Raw genomic sequence first — 16458 nt, forward strand, 5'->3', positions numbered from 1 at the left:
ACCAAACACAGATGGGCCAGGGGTAGGATAATAGGCTGAAAAGGTAAAGTATTTGCTTGCAGTGGATGGAACACCAGACCCAACCCTTCCCAGGAGCATCAGGAAGAAGCCCAATCAGTGGTGGAATCTCAAGAGTAGGCAAAGACTACAAGTCTGAGAATGGAGGAAGCACTGGAACAAGGGCAGGCAAGGTAATTGGTGCTGATGAAAGGGTTACCAAGATAACTGAGGTAGAAGTGGACACTGAGGTGAATGAAGCTTCTAAGGATGGGGTAAATTCCAAAGCAAGAATAGACAATAAGGTACAAAACACTCGGGATCACTTTACAAAAATGATGAGAGATGAAAATACATAAGACACCAATGCATTAAAGATGAAAGTCACAACACAAAAGTTTCTGTCAAATGGTAGCATGTTTTGACAGCTGCAAGGTGTACAGCATAAGCATGGCATCATGGACCAATCAAAGTTGGTTAGGTATGCAAAGTTCCTTGTAATCTCACTAACTGGTGCACCTGGATGCATCCCACACATCAAAGGTTATGATAATTGGTCTATAATAACAAGTGCTTTAATAAATATTCTCATTTAATCACAACAGAAAAGGAGAAAATGAAAATAAAAATGCTTTCACTAATATCTAATTCAATACCACCTGAACAGCAAGGTCAAAAGAGATTAACAGTAAAAGACAGTGAGCAAAAAGGGACACTGCAAAGAAACTTTGGTATCATCTACAGTAGATCACACAATACACACTATAAACAGTACATATTGCCTGAAAGGGATGGGAATTTCATAAAAATGTATTGATTAACAATTATGATAATGAAAGTTATGAATAATAGTCACGAGACCTAATAACAACATATATTTTCTAAATATAATTAGAGGGACAAAGCAAAATGAAAATCAAGAATACTGGATGCACATTTCTCACAATGTGCAGTGTGTATGTGTGTGGGGGGGAGGGAATTTCAATAATTTGATCACAATTACTGCTAATTCAACATGTGGAGGATGAATCCACTCAGAGTAAGATTACCTTTTTATTGGGTTTGCTCTAAACAAGTATGTAAGGATTCCTTCATTAGTAAATTACAAAACTTTATTGAACATAAGGATAAAAAAATCTAATCACCCTTTAAATATTAAGGGTCATCTGTATATGTACAGGTTAACCTTGAGCGAACTTAAATAACTCTTTCTATTAAAGGCTAGGTTGGATTTGGTTATGCTCACACATTCTAGGATCCTTTCTTTCAAAGTCATTAACTTTTAGAAGAAAAGTTTAATTTAATAATAATTAGCGTACACAAGAATAAATATATAAATGTAAACTATGTCAATTGAATTTGGTTATGCTCAAACATTCCAGGTTCCTTTCTTTCAAAGTCAATAACTTTTAGAAGAAAAGTTTAATTTAATAAAAATTAGTGTACACAAGGATAAATATACAACTGTAAACTATGTCAATTGAATTAAACACTCGTAATAACAAAGAAGATATGTACATGATAGTAATGTAATTTCATTTCTAATCTCCCCCATTACTCTACTTTTCTGAGCAAACAGATCATTACTGAGTTTCCTGACATGAACAATTTGAAAACACAAAATTTGACATTTACGTAACAAAGACCACCTTTTAATGGGAATAATAATACTGTAACATGATTTCTATAATTTGCATCAGATTAAAAAATTGGACAAAGAAAAGTAACAAAGCTGAGCATGCAGCATGCAAAGTGATTGAGCTATATTAGTCTGTACCTCCTAGCTGTTTGTCTAGACTATCTGAATGTTCCCTAGAAACCAAAAATGTTCTAATTTCTCACTACTTTACAGCTTAACCCATAAACGCCGAGCCGGTATTTCCAAAAGTGTCTCCTGTATGCCGGCGGCGTTTGCAAGTGAACGCCGAAGTGGAAAAAAGCTTTTTTCAAAAAATCACAGCACACTTAATTTTCAAGATTAAAAGTCCATTTTTGGCTCCTTTTTTTGTCATTGCCTGAAGTTTAGTATGCGACCATCAGAAATGAAAAAAAATATCATTATCATATATAAATATTGGAATATAAGACAGCGCGGAAAAAATTTCATATATAATTGTATACAAATCACGCTGTGAGCAAAACAGTTAAAGCTAATGAGTTAATTATTTTTTCATTGTATTGAACACTAAATTGCAATGATTTTGGAATATAACAAATTGTAAAACAATCAAAACAACACAGAGAAAATATCATCACAATATGATGCATGAATTCGTAACGCGCGGACATAAAATAAAAATTGTTTTCAAAAATTCACCATAAATCAAAATATTGTGCTAGAGACTTCCCGTTTGTTGAAAACTGAAGGTAATTGATTGAATATTACTAGACTGTAAGTGTTGTAGCTTACAATTGCAGTTTTCGACCATTTCGGTCGATTTAAAGTTGACTGAAAGTTGAATTTTTTCTATTTATCGTTATAGGTTGTTTTTTGTTGTATTCTACATGAAATTGTGCACATTTTCATATATAAAACTTTATGTAATGGCAAACATAAAATGGTGCAAAAATTACGACAATCGGACGAAAAAATTTCTGATTTTTTCAGAAGTTTTTTCAAAAGTTACTGGGCGGCCGTAAGGAAAAAGTTTTTTCCATAAATTCACCATAAATCGAAATATTGTGCTAGATACTTCCAATTTGTTGCAAAATAGAGGTAAATGATTGAATATTACTAAAATGTAATATTTTTAGCTTACAATTGCGTTTTTTTACCATTTCGGTCGAGTCAAAATTGACCGAATGTTGAAATTTTGACACACCATTATTTATATGAAAATATTTCAAAACTGATAAAAGCTACAACCATGGGATGTTTTTAGTTGTATTCTACATATTGTGCACATTTTGATATATAAAACTTTATGTAACAACTAATATAAAACAGTGCAAACATTACGAAATCGGACGAACAAATTTCTGATTTTTTCGGAAGAGTTACCATGCAGACGTAAGGAAAGTTTTTTTTTTTCATAAATTCACCAAAATCAAAATATTGTGCTAGACTTCCAATTTGTTGCAAAATAAAGGAAAATGATTGAATATTACTAGAATGTAAGAGTTTTAGCTTACAATTGCGTTTTTCGACCATTTCGGTCGAGTCAAAGTTGACCGAAGGTTGAAATTTTGGCAATTATCATTATTTATATGAAAATATTTCAAAACTGATACAAGCTACAACCATGGGTTGTTTATTGTTGTAATCTACATGAAATTGTGCACATTTTCATATATAAAACTCTATATAACGGCTAATATAAAATCGTGCAAAAATTATGTCAAAGTGACAAAATAATTTCTGAGATGTGTCGCTGATGCTTTTTATTGCGAGAAGAAAGAAATTCGCGTTTGCACGCCTAGGTAAAGATTGTAAACAAAACAACAGCTTGATCCATGAACTCCCAGCATCCCTCAAGGTGCGTGATTCAAAAGTTTTCGCCAAGTAGGCCTATAACTATTTTTCCGCGAATTTAAAAAAAATATTTTTTGCGTTGACGTTTCGTACATCAATTCGGCACCCAACAGACAATTTTCGTCGATGTTTAATACGTCCAATCGGTGTTTAATGGTTAAGTTTCTTTGTATTACTATACGTATTCACACAGCCCAAACATATAAGACTTCCTTTTAGAAAAAATATATAACTTTAACAATAGCATAAATCATCCAAGTGTCTTTCATTTGAATACACAGACTCCTGAACCATTTGTTCCAGCTGAAAAATTGAAAAATTTAGAAACAAATATACACATTAACTTATCTATTTGGTACTGCTAAATATAGATTACTATTCATATTCAGTGACATTACTAAAAAGTATTGGATAGAGATAACTTCTGGCGAGAGCTAATCTATTCTGTTGTAAAAAGAATCATATTTATGGAAGAAAGAAGTGGAAATTATTATAATGTATCAAGTAGATTAAGCAGATCACTAAGCTACTTTATTTAGCTCTCACAGGGATGGCCCAACAAATTTGTCTTTATTAAAGATAAAGCTCAGGCTGCATTTATTAAATTACAGCTTTTTTTACATTTTATAACTGGGTTTCTTTCAAATGATAAGCGTTCACACAGAACTCTTTGACCGATCAGCTTCAAAATTTGACATTTGCTGTTGATAATTGTTCAACACTTGGCATTACTTTACATTCTATACGAACAAGCATTTGTGTTGGAGCAAATCCATATTCTAATGGATTTGGTAGGTTTAATGCATAAATATATCACAATATACATGAATTCGTATTTACATGTAAGTATGCATCTAATTCCCTAAACCTCAAATTACTAAATATAATTCCAAAGTACATTTTCTATCTATGCCAAGATGAACTTGAACATATCTTTAGACATGCTGGGGTACATCCTAATCTAGAAAGTCACTCAAGATCAGAAAGGGATAAAATGGTGAAATTTTTGACAATCACAGATCATATGATGATATTAAGCAAATCTACCTGACACCTTTAAGAATATTTGCTACATTCTAGTGATATTGGTAAAAGATCTCTATCTCTCTCTATATAAACATCCATGACAAAAATATTTCTATAAATATCTATTAAAATCCAACAACAATGACAATCATCCATGACAAAAACCTAACATTCTTTCCAGCTCTACATAAAGCATGCATTATCCCATTGCATTCATCATTCCACATTTCATCATGACCTTAAGTATGGGACGAATCTTGTTACCTAGTGCTAAAACAAAAACAGAGAAATCACCTACTGAGAAGCCCATCTTGGTTTGCTCCAGACCATCATAAATAAAAACAATAAATCAAGGAAAAGCATGAGCCTACCCTGTTGATCTCGTTCCCTCAGCTTCTTCTCCATAATGACAGCGCGATCCCTTGCACGCCCTAAGAGATCTGCCGATGGTGAAAGCACAGGGGATTGGGGAGGGGGGGGGTGGCTGATAAATGGAAAAGTTGACTGGGAGGACTTTTACACTGACTACATTTTACTAGTATCTGTTGTGTGTGTTTTAGCCCACACCTATTGAACACCTCAAAATACTTCTACAGATAATACATGTCAAAGTGTGATCTATATGCCATTCCTACAACAATATTACAACTCAGTATTAGTATATATTTCATATATTTTAGCAAAGCAAACATATCTGCAACAGTACTATGACAGATGGCTAATAAAAAATATTTCATTGGGAGCTACAAAAATCTATAATTCTATAACATCAGTTATTATACAGTACATATAATACAGGATTACAATATATAAAATATATACAATATGTGTGCATGTGTGTCCATAAAAACTAGGAATTAATGCATGAACAATTCATGGCAGATTTCATTATCATTATAATGGAGGTACAGTGCAACCACAAAGAAAGCACAGAATTGTGAACTTGTCTTGCTTGCACAACAACAAAATCATAGCATAAGCTGTAAGTACAAAATAGCACCAACCAGCCCGAGAAGAGCCGTTGTTAGGCTCAGAGGACTGGATAAACTAACCCTTTATAATAATAATAATAACAATATAGCACTAAATAAAAACCTGATTCTTTATAACCTCACAAACATAGTATGATCCTGTTGATTACACGAAATATTAATACCTAAAGATACTGAAAAAAAAATCCCCTTACATACATCTTATGCAGCTTTCAAGTTTCTTACGGAAATTATAAAAGTAAAAAAACAAATGAAAATTAAGTCATTGATAGTCAACCTAAATGTGCACGTTTCCTATGCCTTCCATCATTGTTTTGATTTTTAACCTACATACATACCGTATATACTCGCATATTATGCGACTTTTGAAACCTAATTTTGAAGCTAATTTTAAAGGGGTCACATCATACACGCGGTATAAAATTAGCGTACTGTCTATACTTTCCCAAATCGGCAGATTGCGATAGTTACTACCGGAGGAAAACGGTAGATCTTTTAAAAAGTTATGCTTTACTTGTACTTCACTATATCCAATAATATTGTATGCATTCTCATATTACTATTGCATTTTAAAATACAAAAGAGCGATCGTGCGCCATTTACATTATTTTGGTTTATACAGCATGTTTAACTGTTCTAGACTAACCATCTATAATTTCCAAATCAGTTGATTAAGGCACAATACCGAAGGAATTTTTACTTTTTTTTTACTCAGTAAAAGAAACATTTGTTACTTGAACTATTATTTTTATTTTAGGATACGCAATTAAGTGAACATTTATTAAAGTAAAAAAAATGCATAAAATTAATAAACTAAAATCCTCCAAAGTCGGTCTCCGTGTCCATATTATCAAATACTGCTCTGAATTCTTCGCCATCAAGGCAGTCATATTCGTCATCTTCCAGATCTTTGATCATTTCATCTTCATATGGAAGGTATAGTCTTGTCACCGTGGCGAGCTCTCTGGCGTGGCTTTTAAAGATCTGCCCTTATGCTAATTTTACAAAAACAACAACTGCCCGTGTTTGACAGACCTTTGAATGTCCTTGAGACAAACCCTGAGGCTATAATTATAAGATTATAAGGGGTTTTCATTCCCAGGTACTTTAATCTCCTTCCTATTCGGCCCTGCTCTCTCTCTCTCTCTCCTAAATCCTCAGCTATCCGAGCGAGAGCTTTTTTTATGGGACAACATAGGCCCGCATTTCGCATTTTCCATACCTAATTATTTTGTATACGATTGCCCTTTCTCGGCTGTGAAGTTGATGTCTATCCATGGCTGTGAGATGACCAGGAATAACTTGTAAGTCGGTGTCAAAGTCACTCCACACTTCAGTCAGGCCAAAACTTTGCCATATCGCATTCAAGCAATATTCAGTCATTGTTTCCTATCTATTATTTTGTCAGAGAGAGAGAGAGAGGAGAGATAGAGAGAGAGTGAGGTGAGAGAGACAGAGAGAGAGAGAGAGAGAGAGAGAGAGAGAGAGAGAGAGAGAGAGAGAGAGAGAGAGAGAGAGAGAGAATCTGTTTGTATACATACGATTGTTTATTTTCTCACTCGTCAAACTTACTCTGTTATGCTATATTTCATATTTCCTTGCTCACCAATTTATTCTATACATACGATATTAAGAAATCAAGATGTGTAGAAGGGAGAAATGCCTCCAGACTGTACAGTCAGTATGGATTTAAACGCACGTGGAACTGGTTGAAATATTCGCAACAGCACCAAAATGAATGCCATGGTGATAGAAAATCTGACTCCATTTCTTGTTATTGCATAAAAAAACTTTATCAATCGTGAACCTACGTAATTTATTTAGAATTCTGCGTAATGGAAAAGATAATATTTGATATATGTAATGGGAGAAATGGTTTTATCTCTGTTGTTGTTATAAATTTGGCAGATATGCGATCAAACACGTGGGAGGACCAAAACAGCCCAGCCAGAGAGCTGAGCTCATTTTGTAAATACTATTGTTTGGCGTGCTAGGCTTACCCGATTCATTTGGGTGTGCGCTGCAGCTGCTGCTACTCAAATAATTGCATTTTTCTTACTAATCCCAAGAGTTGACCATGGAAAATCCCAAGATTAACCAAAAATCCCAAGATAATAAAATAATTGACATATGCCAAGCCTTGGAGTCCTAAATATTTACTCTGTCTGTCTATCAGGAAAAGATACTGATAAATTGAATTGACGGTATCTTTTCTGAGAGAGAGAGAGAGAGAGAGAGAGAGAGAGAGAGAGAGAGAGAGAGAGAGAGAGAGAGAGAGAGAGAGAGAGAGAGTATTGCAGTGTGTTCATGCTTGTTAAAAAATGTGCAGTACGGGTAATTCATATCTGGAAGAAAAAAAAATATGAATTTTGTTGCTGTCAGTCGCATGGACTAAATTTACAAAGAGCAGGGAACAAATCTTGACATTCCTCGAGAGATAGGGAGATGAACCAAGGCCATCTAGGATGAATTTTGTTTTGAAGCTATGTCAACCGCGTTAGTAAATAGGTATCATCTTCTAAAGAAATTTTTTTCTTTTCTTTTTGCGGAAGAATCTTCAAACCATTTTGCATTCAAAGTAATGAGAAGAAATCATTCTATTCTTCATGTAATCAGTAAAATACTTACACTAATAAAAACTAAAACTACGTATTGTATGCAAAACACACCCATCATCGTTAGCTTCGCGTTTGTAAACGTTCATTCTAAGAAATTCAGAGTAGTATAACTAACACCTGATTGGTTGGTTGGTAGCCATGGAGATCTGTTATCCAATGACTGCCCTCTGCTTCTGTTCTATTTATAGACATATGCCGTGGATGGCACTAGTTTTGAACGTTACCATGTTCGTGATTTTCTGACTGCTGACAGCAAAAATTACTCAATAATTTTCTTTATATAATTATTTCTTCCTGAAAACAATAATATAATATGATCATTTTAACTTTTAATGTATATAGTGGTATGAAAAATACCAGTGTGTCGTAGCGATGCGTCATCAATACGTATAGTGGTATGAAAATACCACATGGTGTTGTAGCGATACGTAATCACGAAGTACAAATCCTTTTCCCGGACCATCCTCAAAATTTTACGACTCAACTTCAAGATTGATATGGTGAAATATATTATATAGTCATACTTATTGTTAAAATTCACAAGTTGAACTGCAAAACATTATTATATTTTGATTGTCATGTACATATATTTTTTGCGTTTTACGGAATGTTTGTTTTGAAATAATAGCTATTAGTGAACATATGGTATTAATTGTCCCACTATTTTGTTAGAGGTGATCTTAGTTATCTCACAGTCATTTAACAGTATTATATTAATATTTATTTAAATAAACTGTAATTAATAAATAACAATAATGAAAAACATAAAAGGAAAAAATGTTTTTGCTGCAGTAGTGATGTTTGTTTGATTATGCATCTGACCTCACATTTCCGAAATCTGAAAAATTCCAAAAACCGAAACATCGGAATGTGTGTGTACTGCACATTTTTTTTAAACACGCACACAATGTCTACACATTTACTGATACCCGTTGGTGAAAGACTCAAATTACAGTATTTATTCCTGAGAGAGAGAGAGAGAGAGAGAGAGAGAGAGAGAGAGAGAGAGAGAGAGAATGATTTAGGACTTCAAGGCGTGTTATTTTTACAATTATTTTATTATCTTGGGATTCTTTTTTTATCTTGAGATTTTCTATTCAATTCTTGAGATTAGTAAGAAAATTACCGTAACTTGACTAGCAGCAGCACACATCTGAATGAGTCGGCCATTAGCATGCTAAACCACCAACCTTATGAACTGACGCTCTCGGAAAAGGAACTCGCATGATACATGAGATACATGACAAAACCACTGTTTATTGGTGAAAATTTGGGGGTCGCATGATATGCGAGATCGCACGTTACTCGAGTATAGTATACGGTATACATTATCAATTAAGCACAAGCATAATAAGGGAGATTCTTTGTTATCAAATGTTCTTTATAAGGGAGATTCTTTGTTATCAAATGTTCTTTAGAATAGGATATAGTGTGCCTAGGATTCATAGATTGTTTTATCAATATACGTAACGTCTTTGTTTAAAACAATCCTGTTAAATAAAATTCTATGCATTATTTCAACATCCACATTTTGCTAGGATACGAATACCTTCGTTACTCAAGATCTTTCCTCACATCATTTACCTACAGCAGAAGTTCATCAAATATGCAAACCACAAATACTGACACAAGATATAAAATTTCACTCTCTGATATACTGTATGTATTTTATAGGTAAATGCCAGTTTTGGACAAAAAAGAGAATAACATCTTAATTAAATAACATGGCACATTTTTACCAGAATAAAAATATAAAAAATTAAACTAAATATGTAATCAAACAAAATTGCACTGTACCTTTATCTTTTTCTTCATTTTAAAAACACAGTCACACACATTGAAAAATGACATAAAATAGGTTTATCTGACATTTTAATTATTCAGTGACAAAAATTAATAGATCATTCCTACATGAGACACAAAGGATGATTCCTTATTAGCAAATTTCAACTCATAAAAAAAAAGCCTCCAAAACTACCCATGAATTGTTTGTGTCACTGAACAGATAACCTTTATGTATATATCAGTACAACACAAAGGGATAACAAATATACAACTGATATAACAACATTCAGAGGTAGGGTTCTGCTAAGTCTGAATAAACAAAAGGACAAAAAGGAGCACTAAACACTTTACATAAAATGTCCCTGTTGTCACATACAAATGAAAAGGATTGATAAAAGGTTGCAGACTCATAAACGTATGTGTCAATAAAAAGAAGTCATGTTCATGGTGATTTAAACAGTGCATAGATGCATGATTTTCTGGTGGAAGCACATATCCAACAAGAGAACAAAACCGTTTCCTTTCAATGTGCATGAGAAATATGTATACCATGTGTAAAACAGAAATTAACATTTTCCCTTTAATATTCACATAGAAAGTGGGGTGGATAGGTAAAGAAAAGGTACACTTTAATAACACCACAATGTCAAGGGCTGTTGAGGATTAAAAAGCATTTGGTATTAGATACAGGGTACACACAACTCATAATTACAAATGAATACAACGAAACCTTACCATGTTTGTCTTTTTCCTTCATTTTTTTCTCCATTTCCCCTGCCTTATCCTTTACTTTCCCAAAGAATTCTAATTACAACACACGCACATACCCCAAGAAGAATCCAAAGCAGCATGGGTAAAGAAAAAAGTATGAAACATCATTGTGAACTACAGATTAATTCTATAACAAATACAGTTTGTATAATACATTAATCACTATACAAAAAATTAGTTGTAATAGTGCAACCATACAATTACTTGAGACACAAGGGTACTACAAAAGCAACTGTACTCAAATCATTGTCATACATAGATATTCAATACAGTATTTGCTTGATGAAAAGAAAATCCTACATTTGTTATAACAATGATAAAAGTAGAAGAATTACAGTACTATGTAATAGGAACCCACTGCAATATATATTCAGTACCTATAAGTATGTATAGTAGTCAGTGATAGTGAAAGCCACACATTAAAGAATTGCTTTATGTTACCCTGAAAGCATTCCATCCATGTTATAAATGTCATCAATTATAGTGAGCATAAGACAAAGAGATCTTATAGAAGATCTGAGAAAATTATCAAAATAACAATAAATATATAAAGTAAGTAAATTAACAACCAAACACATACTAATAAGCATACCACTATCATTCATCCAGTCAATACAGCATTTCCATCTCATCTACGACGATTCTATATAGCAGTCATACAGCTATAAAACCCTTATTCATTTCACTGAAGTAAAGCACACCAAAGAGAGAAAAAGTTAATTAAATCCAAACCTCTGAACAGTTACTGTTTGATGTCACTACATATACTAGTAACAAAGTCCATGAACATATTTGAAGAATTAAAATACACTTACCTGCAATTTTCTTTGCTGCCTCAGGTGAAGCTGGATGGGTAAGGACATTCATGCGGTGATACTGGCTACTCATGATCAAATCATTGGCTTCAAGGGTCCCAGGAGACATAAGCGTATACTCGTCACTAAGAAGTTGTACTGGAAAATGCAAAATAATCATTAAATAAGTACAAAATACCTGCAAATACAATAAGACTTGAAATTCAAATAAATCACTATACTAGTATGCCAGCTGCTTTCTAAAAGTTATTCAATTTGAAAAATAAAAGATGTATATATTCTCAAAACAATTTTTCATCTTATTTTTGTATAAACACTTTATCAGTCATTGTCAAAAGCATCTATATCGAATTACTTTGGAATGTAATTCAAAAAAATTCCAAAGATACTTAACATACAAAAGCTAATATCATCTATGCAATGCCAGCTTTTTTAGAGTTCAGTATTTTAACTAGTAATTGTTCCGCTTCACTTCTTGATGATAATAAAAATCTTGTACAGCTGCTTTTTTGTTTTGTTTTTTCCTCACTCTCTAAAGCACATGATGGTCACTAATATAAGATAAGGTCTACAAACCAACTTACTTATCTTATGAATAAACTGCTGAAAAGTGTTATAATAAAAAATTAAGGCAGGTACAACACACTGCAAGAAAAGTCATTACAGACTAAAATATGAGGACGAAAATTCTTTGGGAAGTTTCTTGTGCATACTTCCTTATAAATTGTTCAAACCTCAATCATCTCCCATAATTGATAACCAGAAATTTCCAGTATGCAGAAGTTGGAGACATTGCTGTGGTTTCTGAATTTCTAAAGCCAAACAAAAACAATGTTTTTATGATCAGATTTGTTTTTAGCAGACTTCCTGCATCTTATCAGCTCCAGTCACACCAAACTGAAAGATTTTGTTAAAACACAAAACAAAAATATCTATTTTTAAAAAATGTGCTTTATTATGAAAACACATTGTCCTTATGAACCCATTAATCATAAAATAGCATGAATCACTATTTAGGCGGTTGGACAATGGAAAAATAAAAGACAAGGAAGAGGAGGGTACACTGCAGTACAAGACACCCAACCGTTTAACAGTAATGGACAGTGGAGTAATAATGGACCAGTCAAATCATAGGAACTTCCCTAGGTAATGGTTTTGCTATGGAAAACATAATCTCAAAGATGTACATTAACCAAGTATAAGAGGCATAAAGGCAAGTGCTCAAGGGTAAAACATCTCCAAGTATCAGAACCATGAAGGATGAGATCATGAAGAGAAAGAAGTTAATGGATCCAAATCTCTCCTAATTGTTAAGAATACCCGCTCCAACAATCATTCACAGTGAGTAAACATCAAGAGATTTATGCATACGTAACTTTCATGTATGTGAGTATACAATCTAGCAAATATGTTTCAACTTTGCTAATTGTTCTCTCAATGGATGGCAGCGTTACAAAGTTCTTAAAACCCAGGGAAGAAGAAACATCACTAAATTTAAAAGCCATGACCTTGAGTTCTTGTGAGATTGCCAATAAGTTTGTGAAATGACCTGCTGACACCATGTTACAAAATTCTTTGAAACATGCATATGCTGATATTGATGACTCTTGTGAGGAACAGACAAGGGTGGAAAAATCCAATCCTTTGGATATGGGGTTTGATGGCTCTCACTGGGCAAAGAAGCTTACTTTCAGCAAGAGAGACAAAATACAGGAATCGTGAAAAATTCCAAGGACTAGCTACATTTATTAGAAGACAATTTTTGCTACAAACTCTGGGGGAAACAAAAGACCCAACAAAGACAAGAGCTAAAGTGAGAGACGTCACTTGTCACTGACAAGCTTAGAAGAGGCAAAGGTAACCAAGAACTGTCTTGAGGGCCAGATTCAGGAACGATGCAACTGCAATAAGCTCATACAAAGGTCTAGCGAGAATGCACAGCAGTAAAGTTAAGTCACAATTTATGAGGTTCAATGAGATTGACTGGGCAATACGATTAAACAAGTCTAAAATATTCTTATCACTAAGCCATGCTGGAGGATGACTGAAGATATAGAGGAGTAATGACCCATAAACTGATAGCATTGGGTCAATTTCAGTCGTCTCCTCCAAATGGGAAGAACTCTTGGGTCATCTATGAATTCTCAAAACCACTCTTGCTAGGGCTAAAATGAGTGATGAGTCACCTGAGAATTTGCTTTGAAACTTCACTAGAATCTGTCACAGTACTCTCAACAGGGGAAAGACATAGATTTCCATTCTGTGGCCAAGGTTGGAGCACAGGGTTCACTACCCATGGCCCTTTGTACAACACATTTTGTGGGTCTATTAATTTGCAAGATATTTAACCACTAATCATTGTGAACTGTTCTAGAAAATAACTACAAAGTAATGAAGAGATTCAATTACAGTAATTGCATACAAGAAAATGAATGTGATACTTACCAATTAGGGCTTCGATGTCAAAGAAAAGGACGTGAGAATTAGCATCTTGTTTGTTTGTGCGTAACCCTTGTATCATTAACGGACAAGTGCGCATTTTGGAGCTATCATGAATGTCTTGATGATTATTCTGTTCACCCAGCACTTGTTGGATACCTCTCTGTTGACAGAAAAATTCCAGGATCACTGGCCTGTACAGCATAATTTAGAATATATATTCCATACTAAATTTAAAGAAAATCATTTACTTTTCCTTTTCAACAACACAATTTTTCTCCCTAATCGGCATTCAATGAGTTCAAAGTTTCTGAATTACTATATATACTTGCGTAACATGCGATCTCGCATATCATGCGACCCCCAAATTTTCACCCTTAAAAAACGATTTTATCACATATCTCATGTATCATGCGAGTTAAATTTAGGAGACCAAACAACAATGGGCTAACCTCTTTTCCTCATCTTTATCCATTCCACTTTTTAGTTAGGCTAACCTCTTTTCCTCCATCTCTTAATCTGTCCCATCTTCTACTTAAGTTTAAAAAAAGTTAAAGAGAACGCCAAAAGTATTGGTTGTAATATATACTTGTTTGGAAAATGCATACAGCCAGAAACAGCTGATTTGCTATGAACAACCAATCCCATAACAACAGCCTTTTTGCTTAAATTTCAACCATCGTACAATAGTAAAAAAATTACAATTGTTACAATTGACGTTAAGGAGAATAGGACTGATATATTTTTACATTACAGGTAGTAGTCGACTTACTACCGCAATTGATTATGACCAACCATTCACAAATCGATTAGGACGTAAGTCGGCCTGTGTTAATTTTCCGTAAGAATATTATACTAGCCTAGCCTACACTAGGGTTATCAGTACCATCTTTGCATATAGGGTAGGCTAGCCTACACTACACAGCATACTTTATATATATATGGCATAGTAACTATAAATTACAGCTAATTCTCAGGTTCAATGCACATTGGCTTATGATAATTCAGTACATACAAAGAGAAATTGAATAACATTTAACATGTTAGCCCTGAGTATACAATGATGATGATATCGTGGTACATATATCGTATATCTTATGAATACAGTAGACTAGCCTTCAGTAGTATACTGTATCCAATTTCGGAGGTTCATTGCATTCTGACCCTGACATATCAGTAGAAAGAAAAAAAAAAAATGGACACAAACGGGAATCAGATTCGGACCAACATCGGCACACCTACTTGAGCAATGTCAGGCTGCTGACGGCTAGTATATTTACGAAATAAAAACAATGAATATGCATCTTTTCTATGATTCTTTTTAAAAAGTTATACATTACAGTATCCAATAATATTGTATGCATTCTCATATTATTATATCATAAAACTAACAAAGCGGTCAGTGTTTTGGCGAATACGTGTTTATTTCTCCGTACTTAACTCAATTCGGAGCGGATTGCCTTTCTTTTAGTTAGCGTAAAATATCTAGATACTTTACTTATATAAGACTGGGTAATTTGTCATTTTACTAAGTGTTTTTAAGTCGAAATATGAATTAAATACGCCTTGTGAAATAAGGTTTTTTTTTTCGTTAACAGATTGCGTTGTAGGCATGTTTATTGTGTAAAAATATTACGTGATTCCGTTCGCTATTTTCACTTCATTTCATCATAGTACAAACCTTTACCGTTACATTACTTATCTTTTATTGGCGTGAAAACAAAAGTAAAATGTGTTCTTTCATGAGCTGAAGTTTTGATTTAAATGATTTTCTCTCAATTTTATCTACAGTTGTGTTTGATGGCGTAAGTTTACTAGAGTTATATCTTTGTTGCCAACGCACGATAATAGTACTATATAGACGAAACTCGCAAACTTTGGTGAAGTGCCTTCAAACTCGACTGTAAACAAAATGAGAGAAATGTGTTTTCATCAAAACTATTGGGCACGAAAAGAACAAATTTTACTGTTTTCCCTCCAATAAAAGATAAATACGTAAAGCTCGTAGTATGTTGATGAGATAAAGTGAAAATATCGAACGGAATCTGTTGATTTTTGTTCACACAATAAACATACCCTCAGCGCCATCTACTAACGAAAAAATAACTAAATTTTGTTCACACACGATACGTTTTTAAGTGATATTTCCACTTCAAAACAATTTGTATAATGTAAAAATAACCTTGTCTCATATAAATAGAGTATATAGAGATTCATTTGCGCTAACTGGAAGCAAGAAAGTCGCTCTGATTTTATGTTCGACACAGCAAAACAAACTTACTCGCAATCGCCATCAGCTGATTTTCAAACCAAAACATGATTGTTATGTTTGTATTTTATAATAAAAACAAATAGAAATATGAAAATACATATAATATTATAGGATGCAGTGAAGTAAAACATAACATTTTAAAAGATCCATGGAAAAGATGCATAACCATTATGCTTGTATTTTATCATACGATACTAACATATGATATTACATACTCGAATTTTATGTCTCATGTAAGATGCGACCCCCTTAAAATCAGCTCCAAAATTAG

The 16458-nt window shown here is 33.5% G+C and overlaps 1 protein-coding gene across 8 annotated transcripts in view; it reads right to left on the reverse strand.

The window, feature by feature from the left end:
- The window catches only part of LOC135208575 (WD repeat-containing protein 7-like), a 263777-nt gene that overhangs the window by 155398 nt on the left and 91921 nt on the right, over positions 1 to 16458 (reverse strand). For 5 of the 8 annotated variants that reach the window (XM_064240911.1, XM_064240913.1, XM_064240909.1 and 2 more), the window contains 4 exons: positions 13922 to 14078; positions 11477 to 11614; positions 10626 to 10694; positions 4867 to 4935 (listed from right to left, as the gene is read on the reverse strand). In XM_064240911.1, the coding sequence (XP_064096981.1) occupies positions 4867 to 4935; positions 10626 to 10694; positions 11477 to 11614; positions 13922 to 14078 (433 nt within the window). The remainder of the gene's footprint in view (positions 1 to 4866; positions 4936 to 10625; positions 10695 to 11476; positions 11615 to 13921; positions 14079 to 16458) is intronic. The other 3 variants (XM_064240915.1, XM_064240914.1, XM_064240912.1) reach the window with 2 other exon arrangements.

The sequence above is a fragment of the Macrobrachium nipponense genome, chromosome 35 (genome assembly GCF_015104395.2).
Source record: "Macrobrachium nipponense isolate FS-2020 chromosome 35, ASM1510439v2, whole genome shotgun sequence".
NCBI classification, from domain to species: domain Eukaryota; kingdom Metazoa; phylum Arthropoda; class Malacostraca; order Decapoda; family Palaemonidae; genus Macrobrachium; species Macrobrachium nipponense.